Genomic DNA, 10945 nt, shown 5'->3' on the forward strand with positions numbered 1-10945 from the left:
CAATCCACGAGCCCTGGGAACGCCCCTCCCATCCCCCAGGAACAGAGCAGGACCCCGGGGGGGACTCACCATCCATGTCCAGGCGCTGCATGATGATGGCCAGCTCCACCTCACTGGGCATGTACCCCAGCGAGCGCATGGCCATGCCCAGCTCCTGCTTGGAGATGAAGCCATTCCCATCCCTGTCCAGCACTCGGAAAGCCTCCCGGATTTCTGTGAAGGGCAAGGAAGAAGGGAGGAGTTGTTACGCTGGAGGAGTCCTCGGGCAGTGCGGCAGCGAGTGGGGAGCGCAGAAGCAGCTGGGATTGCCCTTTGCAACGGGAATGGGGGGTGTTTTGTGGTTTCAGGCAGTGCAACCGTGGTTTGTCGATGCAGAGAAACCTTTGTGCGTGCACAGTGTGAGCACCTGGGAGAGCAGAGGGGACAGCAGAGAACCACTGAGTCATTTAGCTTGGAACAGCCCCCCAGGACCATCCAGTCCAACCATTAAACCACCACTGACCACATCCCCGAGTGCCACATCCACTCAGCTGTTAAACCCCCCCAGGGATGGGGACACCCCACTGCTCTGGGCAGCTGTGCCAGGGCTGGACAACCTTCCAGTGAAGGCATTTTCCCAACATCCAACCTCAACCTCCCCTGGCACAGCTTGAGGCCGTTCCCTCTCCTCCTGTCCCTTGTCCCCCTGAGCAGTTTCTGTCTCCTGCTCACAGCTTTGCTCTCATTTATACCAACTTTACAGCAATAAAGAGCCCCAGATGAATCACAGTCTGATGGCACCAAAGGAATCACTCCCATCACACGTCCCCAGCCTGGCTCAGCTTCTGACATTTGACTTTGCTGTGCTTTTTGATTGTGTTAAATCCCCCTCCAGCCTTTAACAGCCCCTCTCCACTCCTTACCCACTGGGGCCTGCCAGAGCTCAAGGAGTGTTTGGACAAGGCTCTCAGGGACCTGGTGGGATATTTGGGGGTCCTGTGCAGGGCCAGGGGTTGGACTGGACGATCTGATGGGTCTCTTCCAGCTCAGGATATTTTCTGACTCCATAATCCACCACACTGATGTCTCTGCACCTTTCCTGCTCCTCAGAGATCTCTCAACTTGCAGCCCCAACCCCAAATCTGCCCAAATCTGACTGGTGCAAATGCCAGGCAGAGACATTTGAACATTCCAGGCAGCTGGGAGCCTGTTCTCAGAAAGGGTTTGGTTGGGAGTGGGGAGGGAAAGAGGTGCTGATTGCCCCATGCCTGGGGAGGAAATCATGGGATGCTCGATCATGTTTTACAGGAACCATCAGCACACTGGGACCTCACTCTGCTCAGAGCAGTTCAATCTTCAGGTGAAAGCATTTCACTGAAGTGGGAGGGAAAACTCAGCAGGTTTTTTTTGGGGGGAAAAAAAAACCAAACAAACAACCCCTAATTAATAATTTTTCTATTTTCTCTCAAGAAACAGAGGATGGAAAATGTTTGGGCCCACTCTGGGTAGTCCAGGCTTTTAAGCCTCAGACAAGGAAATATTCCCTGCCAGAATGTCACCTCCCCTGGGGCCAGGGGGCAGCAGACCCTGCAGTGAAAGCTTTGGATGGTCCTCAGTCCTCCTGGGAGCAAGTCAGGAGCATCACAACCCGCCAGGAAATGTTCTGGTGATGTCTTTGCTAACAGGGTATTTAAAGGCTGCTTCTAAATCACCTCCCATCCAGCTTCACCACCTCCCCTGACACCTCCAGCCTGCTCTGGGGAATTATTCTGCCAGGAGGAATTCCCTGGGGATGGGCCAGGGCACTTCCAGGACTTTAACCCTCCCCACAGCTGGGTTACCTCAGTGAGACAAGATCACTTTTAACCCAGCCACTGGTGCAAAAAGGGAAGAGCCTTTTTAATTCCAAGGAATATCAGGCCCCATCTATAATCTCTCCACTTTGGGTTCAGCTTTGCATCAACTGTGGCTTCTTTCAGCTGAAATTCTCCCCTCTGTCTTCCCAAGCTGGTGGGAGCTGGGTGGGAGAAGGTGATGGGGCTGCTCCAAGCTGGAAGTTTTGGCCCAGAACGTGGAGAGCCTTTGGAGCAGGAACAAATCCCACCAGACACTGCCAGCTGTAGGGAAATCTCTTCTCCTGTGCTGTGCTGAAAGCTCAAGTGCAGTAAATGTTCCACCAGAATCAATTAATTTCCAAATCCACTTTTGACTGCTGAAGACTAAAAGAGCCAAATGTATCCCAGGGAGCTGAGAGAGTATCTTAGAGGGTAAAATCTGGGTTTCCAGGTGAGTTTGGCTGATCCAAGGGCCATGGATCTGCTGTGGGATACCTGAATGCCACCTGGAGTGCCCTGTGTGATTTCAGAGGGTGCATTAACAGCACTGCAACCTCAGAGCCTCAGTCAGAGGAGAAACCCCCCCCACATTTGGGGTCCTGCTCTGCTCCTCTCAGAGCCCTGAACTGTTGAACCACCTTCCCAAATCAACTCCTGACACCAAGTGGAGCTTTTTGTCCCCTCATCACTCTATAAATACCACTGGTGCAGAGGTAGATTGGGAGAGCTATTTATAGGCTGAACACACTGTACATGAACAGCTCTGACCTCAGTCAGTGCCTCCTCTTTATCTGCACATGTAACACCACCTCCTTAGCAGCTTTTCTTTGGGGTGATTCTTTCCCCTCTGTGGTCCTGGGGGAGCCACAGCCCTGAGGATCCTTCCCAATCCCAGCCCACCAGCACTGCTGGGGTCCCCACCATCAGCCCATGAACCTGTGGCACCTGGCTGGCCCTCACCTTCATCTCCAGCTGTTAAACTTCATTACCCAAAGCTAAAAATACATCAGCACTTTCCCCAGATGACTTTCCCAAAGAAGTCTCCATGGCAACTGATGCTCCTGGCTCCAAACTGGGGGTGGATGTGGTCCACGAGGGAATCTCTCAACAGTGACAGTTCTGGGGCTCAGGAGAACCTGTGAGACCTCTGCCATTCCAGGTGGAACCTGGAGGTTTTACCCTGATCAAGAGAAGCCGAGCACTGTTTTGTCTTTAAAAAGAAGAGTAAAGATAATAAGGGGAGTGGATGTTCAAGAGATGCTGCCCCAGGAGCTGCCTTTCCCCCTTGCCCAGCCTGGATGGCAAAAGGAAACCAAGCACATGGATCCCTTCTTCCCTAAGGTGTCAGAAATGCTGATATTTATTCCCCTTTCCACTGTGCAGCACCTTCTTTTACTCCCAAATATCAGCAGTCGACACAGAAATACCTTAGAGGGTAAAAGGGGGGGAAAAAAAAGAAGCAAAACTGTAAAGAGAAAAGAAAGTGGCCCTTTCTGGTGGTGATGGCACTGGCCTGAACCTCAGGAAACATTTGGGCTCTTCTCCATGGCTCAGGTTCTCCAGCCCCTGGGAATGGTGGGATTTCCACACAAACATCTTCCCCCTGGGAGCAGCACTGAACCATCTCCCCCCCCCAGCACTGATTCCAGCAGGAGCAGATGCCACTGCCCAGAGACTCTGTCAGCTGGACAGACGAGGGGAGGGAAGGAATCCACATCCCAACCCATGGAATCCCGGAATGGTTTGGGTTGGAAGGCACCTTAAAGCTCATCTCGCTCCACCCACGGGCAGGGACACCTCCCACTGTCCCAGCTTGCTCCAAGTGCTTCCCAACCCATCCAGTCACCCCAACAAACATCCTTGCTAATGATTCCACAGAGGGAGCGTCCACAGCATTCACTAAATTCCCCAAAGATACAAGGCTGGAAAGAATTGCCAGGGAAAAAAAATTCCAGCGAGGAGAAATGAGCAAATCAGCCAAGATTTTGGGGCAGAAAGGCCCTATCCTGGCTCAACAGGTTGGGGAGCTGAAGGCACCTCTTCAGCACAGTTGAGCCAGGAATGCTTTTCCCTGGATGAGGATTTCTGGTCCAGGGGAGCTGAGAGCACAGCACTCACCTCTCCGAGTTATCTGAGCATTCCAGAGCAATCAGGGAAAGGGGGATGTGTTTGTGTGTGTTTGCCCTTTCATTCATCCCCCCCTTTCCTCCCATTTCACAGCTGCACTTCACAGCTTCCCTATTACTGTCCAATCAATTCCCCCCCAAAGTCCTCTGGGAAGAAAGATGGGAAGAATCAGGGAGAAGGACGGTGGTTTTTTAAATTTACCTTTGTGAAGGGCACACACAGGGCTGGTGCCAGAGCTGCCACCCAGCCCAGCAAGTCCTAAACTCTCCACGTGCATCCCAAAAACCATCCTCAGCCCCTTTGCTCCCGCCCCAGTCCTTCCCTCCCCAACATCCCGCATCCCTTCCCAGCTCATCCCTCCTCCCTGTTCACAGCAGGTTCACTTCCAGGTGATTTCCCTCTGCCTGCACAACCATCGCTATTTTCATTTGGCTTCCTGGATGAGGAAGACTCACGATTCCCTGGGAAATCAACCCATCCAGAGCCATCCCTGTGCCCTGAGCACCCTCAGATGGTTCCACGTCACTCACCGGGTGCGAACCCCCCCTCCCACTAAAGGTTGCAATCCGGGTGTAATCAGCCACACCCCCCCCCGTGCGGAGCAATCCCAACCACGCGGGTTTCAGCAGCGTGATGAGAGAGGAGATCCCACCAGCCCGAACCTTGAAAATCCTCTCTTTCCCTGAATTGCAGGTTTGGGCACCGAAGTACAAACCGACTGATCTCGAAGCTGCAAATAACGCGTCCCCGGGTGAACTGGTGAGTCTCGTAACTACTATGTCTACAAAAAATGGAAATTTCCATCCCTCCATCTGCTGTTTTACGCTTGTTTTTTCCCCTCTTTTTTTTTTTTTTTCCCCCCTTTGCTGCAAATTGCAACAAAGTGTCAAAATAACCACGGTTTTCTTCTAATGGCAACGCCCCCCCCTCCAACGTCTTCCAATCGCGAGTGTCAAAATATTTCTGTCTCAGCAGAACCAGATCAAACCCCTCTCCCTGCAACCTGGAGGGTGAGAAGTTCCAGATCTGAGTCCTCTCAGCAGCACCGAAACCAGCTGAAAATGGGGCGTAAGTGGGGATTTCATCGTCGTCTCGGAGCTCCAGCGGCTCAGAGAGACACGCAGGGATGTCAGACGGGCAAAGCTCCTCAACCTGACACAGCAGCTCAGCTCACAGAGCTCTGCCTCAAACCCCAGTGTCTCGCCTCGTTTGGCCTTTTCATACATAATTTGGCAGATTTTTATGTTTTTCTCCCTTCCCCGGGGGAAAAAAACAAAAACAAAAGCAAAAACCCAACCAAACCGCATGATTTGTGGAAATGACACTTCCTGTGGTTCTGTTCCCAAACACATCCAAGGCAAACCTGCGGGAACACCCCATTTCCATACAAATGCACCACGGAACGACTGCCAAGCGCTCCCTCAGTGAAGCTTTTAGTGCTGGCAGCAGGGATTGGGAATAACAGTTCAGGATGTGAATTGGAGGCCGGGCTGCTGGACAGCAGCATTCCAACCCCTTCGCTCCCCAGTGGGGCTCCATCCCCTCTCCAGGATCACACGAGTCCTGCCATCGTGTGCAGACGTTTTGTCAGAAGATTTTGGCCAAATAGCAACTTCCCTGTAAAGTTCCCTGCTGTGGGAGGGAATGGGATTTTCCACCAGGACACCAGCAAGGCTCACCCTCCGTGCCAAAGGAAGGATGTGTGGGGCTGGAGATGCTGTGTTAATTATTGAATTAACCAGTAAATAGTGCAGGTTAATTAAGTTTTTGGTGCCTTAGGCTGGTACTGAGTGGTGAGGGGTGAGCTCAAAGTGAGGGGAGGAGGATACAAGTGGAGAGAGGCTGCCAGGAGAGAGAAGGGCAGGACTTGGCCCATCAATCATGGGGTGATTTGGGTTGGAAGGGACCTTAAAGATCATCCAGTCCCACCCCCTGCCATGGGCAGGGACAGCTTCCATTAGCCCAGGTGTCTCCAAGTCCCATCCAACCTGGCCTTGGACACTTCCAGAGATCCAGGGGCAGCCACAGCTTCTCTGGGCAACCTGTGCCAGGGCCTGCCCACCCTCCCAGGGAGGTGATTTGTGTGGCAAGGAAGATGAAGGGGACAACCCAGAGACAGAGAAGAGCCACTCCAGGTGAAGAGCAACACTGGTGTGAGAACAAATGGGGCTGAGCAAATTTAGCCTGAGAATGAGGAGTTTCAGAGGTGAGTAATGACTGCAGCGCTTGGAAATGGGGCTTGAGCCAGTCTGGGCACCTCCAGCAGCAGCAACCAGCTCCAGGGACCTTTGAGGGACCTTTGAGGGACCTCTTCCAGCCCCTGCTAAGAGAATGTTGACTCCAGGTGTATCAGTCTTGATGTCCTGTGTCAAGAGTACCAGTGCCCACCCCAGCAGTGCAAACCCACGGGGATTTCGTGGCAGTTCTTCCACGAGGGATGAGGTCCCTCCGTGGGGGATGATGAGGTTCACCACTGGAGCTGCTTTGCTCCAATGATCTCTGCTCCTCCAGAGGTGTTGCTGCTTCCTTGGCTTTGTGGATCTCCCCCAGGCAGGTCAGAGCAGGAGGCTGTTGATGAGCAGACAATCCTAAAGGGCAGCTGCAGGAGGGGTGGGGTGGGGGCTCAGACAAACCTCTCAGCTCTGCTCTCCGGATGGAAATCGGCTTTTTGAAGGTCTCAGCGTTTTGGGCAGGGCTGACCTGCAGGTCCCTGTGCCCTGCAGGAGCTGGGGGTGGGGACAGCATCACCTCACACCGCTCACAGAGGGGTTTGGGCCTCCTGGCACGAGCTGTGGGACCCTGAGGGCACCTTGGCCAGGGCCACCAGGACAGACCCTCCTTTGGCTCGTTCCACTCACAGAACTGGGCAGGGAAGAGGAAGGAGAGGGGCAGGTCCTCCAAACACACAGTCTGGGGCAAGAGGTGCCAGTCCAGGGAATTCCAGCAGACCTGCAGAGTCTCCTCCTGTCACGGATCACTGACCTGGTGGAAGATGCCACAGGAACATTCCCAGAACTCCCATGGGATCGAGGGGAAGGTCCCACCTGCTCTGCTCAAACCAGGCTTTGGTTGGGTTTATGGTCTCTGATCTCCTGGTGGGGCTGTTGCTGAGCTGGGCAGTCACAGCCAGGAATTTTGGGAGAGTTTCGGGAAGTTCTGGAACTCAGGGTGGTCGAGGGAGGGTAAAAATGAGTGACTCGTTCTTGAGGAAAAAAGGAAAAGGAAGAAGAGAAGGGAAAAGGAAGAAGAGAAGGGAAAAGGAAAAGCAAAGATAAAAATAAGAGGGAGGAAGAGGAAAAAAGCAAAAAGAAATAGAAGTGGAAGGAAAAATGAAGAAGAAGAAAAAGAAAAAATAAGAGGAAAGGAAAAAGAAAAAGAAAAAAGGAAAAGAAAAGGGAAAAGGAAAAGCAAAAGGAGATTATGAGGAAAAAGGGAAAGGAAAAATGAAAAAGGAGAAAGGAAAAGGGAAAAATAAAAAGAAGAAGGAGGAAAGAGTGAAAAAGGAAAAAAGAGAAAAGGAAAATAAAAATAAGAGGGAAAAGGAAAATAAAAAGAAAGGGAAAAGGAAAAAATGAAAAAGGGAAAAGGAAAAGGGAAAATAAGAAGAAGGAGAAAAGAAAAAAGGGGAAAGAAAATGAAAAGAAGAAGAAGTGAAAGGAAAAGAATAAAAATAAAGGGAAAAAAGAAAAAATAAAAAGAGGAAAGGAAAAAATAAAAATAAAAGAAAAAAGGAAAAGGGGGAAAATATGAAGAAAAAGAAAAGGGAAAAGAAAAAAAAGGGAAAAATAAGAGGAAGAGGAAGAAAAAGGAAAATAAAAAATGAAAATGAAAAAATAAAAATAAGTGGAAGAGGAAGAAAAAGAAAATGGAGAAGCATAATGAAAAGAAAAATTAAAAAAGGAAAAGGAAAAGATAAAAATAAGAGCCAGAGTAAAGAAAAGGAAATTAAAAATATAAAAGAAAATAAAAAAGAGAAAGGAAAAAATAAAAATAAGAAGAAGAGAAAAGAAAAAGAGAAATAAAAGGGAAGAGGAAAAAGTAAAAATAAAAACAAGAGAAAGAAAAAAAGGGGAAAAAGGGAAAGAAAAATTTAAAAAAAAAAAAAAAAAAAAAAAAAGGAAAAGAAAAAAAAAAAAAAAAAAAAAAAAAAAAAAAAAAAAAAAAAAAAAAAAAAAAAAAAAAGAAAAAGAAACAGGGAAAGGGAAAAAATAAAAATAAGAACAAAAGGAAGAAAAATAAAAAGGAACATGGAAAAGGAAAGAAAAAGGAAGTGGGCAAAGCAGCAGCTCTGGCAGTGAAAGTAGAGCCTGCTCTAAACGCAGCTCAGTTTAAGACTTTCCTTTCCAGCTCCAGCAGCGGCTCCTGGAAGGCTGAACAGAGAGCATGGATTGCCCTGTTAGCAGAGAAACCTCCATCTCCTGTCACTGGCTCTTCCTCCCCAAACACTTCCTCTGCTCCCTGGTCCTTCCCCCAGCCGGACACAAACCACCTTCGCTCCCAGGAGATCCCTGCAGGCCTGCCCTGCTCTCCCAGGAACGGCCTCACTTCCCAACATTTCCCTTCAAAGCTTTGAATTTGAGCTCAGCCAGAAACCTGCTCCCTGTCTGGGAGCTGCTGCTGGAGTTCATTGCCATCAATGCTCAGTTTATCAGTTTTGCTGGCCATAAACAGATAAGGAGCCCAGGCCCCTGCCCTGGGGGATTTCATTCCAGGTGGCTCAGGGGGAAATCCCGTTAATGTTGAGGAGATAATGGAGTCCATCTCTTCTTCTTCTTCTTCACATTTCATATATCAAAAGGGATTTAATAGATGGGATTTGCATCTTGGACTGATTTACTGCCAGAAGAGCTTCACACATCTCTTCATCCACAGTGAGCTGCAGTCTCCCTGCTTAGGAAATATAACCTGTCCCACCACGTGGAGCTCCTTCCCCAGACCTTCCAAAGGTGGCCTAATTAGGCTTTGGGGGGAAATTTAGTGCCCAATATTCCAACGTGGGTACCTGCCATGGAGAATAATGCCCTGAAATGGTGATGCAGAGACTCAAACACTCAACAGAGATGATAAGTTTCCATCCTCCTTCTCGTCTCAAAATGACCTTCAAGTCAGGACAGGCAGTACCTGCTGCGAGTTTTCCTGGAGTTCCATTGCTTCCCCAATCCCTCTGCCTTTAACTAACTTCCAGTAGCACAGTGGCACATCAAACCCAGCTTCATGTGTTCTTACTGTGGATTTACAAGGACCAGAGAAGCATCTCAGATGCTGGAAGTGGCTGCTCAGGATTTGGGCGATGACCCCACACAGCTCCAGGTCCACAGTGAGATGTTGCTCTTCCACCAGCTCCTCCAGGTGGGATGGGAGCAGCAACTGCAGCATCCACTTCATCCCTTTCCCCTCAGCAGATTTCACAGAGTCTTGGAATGATTTGGGTTGGAAGGGATCTTAAAACTCATCTCATTCCCACCATGGGCAGGGACACTTTCCACTAGCCCAGGCTGCTCCAAACCCCATCCTGGCCTTGGACACTTCCAGGGATGGGGCAGCCACAGCTTCTGTGACCCTTGGATTAATTCCCAGTACTTGTTTCTCCAATTTCACCATCCAAGATGAGAGGCTTCCCCTTGGAAGGACCTCACCATGCCCATAATTTCACTCTTTTTCAGTCCAAAGTTGCCCATTCCTGTTCATTTTCTGCTCCCCACGTCTCCATCCTGGAAAAAGACAGTTTTTCTCCTGAAAAGCCCAAGTGATTATAACACAGAAATGCTTCCCTGAGAGCACATCTTGTGATCAGGAGCTCAGCAAAACAAGTCTGGCTTCAACACATCCTCTCCAGCTCTGCTTCTTCCCCGTTTGGAGGCTCAGGAAGATGAGCAACAATCCTGGCTCAAGAGGAGGCAAAACACAGAGCTGTCTCCACTTTGAAATAAAACTTTTGGGAAGCTCTCAACAGCACTAGAATTGGCCTGAGCCTCGGGGACAAATCCTGCTATTTATGCACAGAAACTCAAGCTCTGATGCAATGAATTCAGTTTTGCTCTGGACCATCTTCCCTCCCTTATTCTCCCTTTCGGGTGCAGAGTAAATTGGGCACCTCTTCATTTTCTCGGGCTGATAATCACTACAGCCTCCAAACTCCACTGAGTACTTTTACCTCAGTGGGATCTTCATCTGAGGAACCAGGAAGAGCTGAGGAACCAGAAATCCCTGAGGAACCAGGAAGAGCTGGACTGTTCCTCGCTCCTCGTTACCTGGACCCTCAGTCAGCATCCATTAATTACACTGGGAATTCCCAAACACTCTCAGAGCTGCCATCAGACGAAGCAGAGGGCTTTGAAGAGCAGATCAAAGCAAAGGTTGTCAGCTCTCCATGATGCACTGGGATGTGGGAGCTCACTGCAGGAGGAGGGATGAGGATGGTGGTGGACACGGAGCCGGAGCTCTGCTGGGATGTAAATCCCAATCCCATGCTCTGGTGGGGTTCGGCTGCTCACAGCCTCTCCCTCAGCCTTCCAGCAGCTCTGATGGGCCAAAAGGATTAAACTCAAATATTCCAGCAGAGTGAAAGGGGAGGAAAACACTGAATTAAATCCACCCTTTGGGTTGCTCTCCTTGCCTTGGCTTCGCAGTGTAACCAACCCCGAGCTCATCCATCATCCCAGCTCAGGAATGCTTTCCAGAAAAGGCTCCACTGCAGTGAAGTCCCACTATTTCATGACCCCGTTATTTAATATTTTAAAAACTGAACTCATAAATTCAGGACAAAACCTCACAGCATTAACCAAACAGAACCCTTCTATTATTTCCAGCTGAAAGGCCCTTTGTCAACAGGGAATGGAATCAAATCTGCATTTTTCGCGTGGCAAATGTTTCCACCGGAAGAATTACAATCAGCTGAGCTCCCCCAGCTCCCTGCTCCAGGTTTTTTGGGGCCAAGTTTATTGCTTTGCAAAGTCTGAAGCGATTGGAGGAAGCTTTTCCCAGCCTGCCTGAAAAGCGTCGTC

The 10945-nt window shown here is 49.7% G+C and overlaps 1 protein-coding gene across 1 annotated transcript in view; it reads right to left on the reverse strand.

Moving 5' to 3' along the window:
- CALN1 (calneuron 1) overlaps positions 1-9285 on the reverse strand; it is a 76333-nt gene extending 67048 nt beyond the window's left edge. Inside the window, exons 1-3 of the mRNA XM_027907836.1 lie at positions 9279-9285; positions 4228-4231; positions 70-213 (exon numbers count right to left, since the gene is read on the reverse strand). Coding sequence (XP_027763637.1) covers positions 70-145 — 76 coding nt within the window. The 5' untranslated portion in view covers positions 146-213; positions 4228-4231; positions 9279-9285. The remainder of the gene's footprint in view (positions 1-69; positions 214-4227; positions 4232-9278) is intronic.
- Between the last annotated feature and the right edge of the window lie 1660 nt (positions 9286-10945).

Source organism: Empidonax traillii, unplaced genomic scaffold (genome assembly GCF_003031625.1).
Source record: "Empidonax traillii isolate 1590-97213 ecotype Southwest subspecies unplaced genomic scaffold, ASM303162v1 scaffold1552:size92436, whole genome shotgun sequence".
Taxonomy (NCBI): Eukaryota; Metazoa; Chordata; class Aves; order Passeriformes; family Tyrannidae; genus Empidonax; species Empidonax traillii.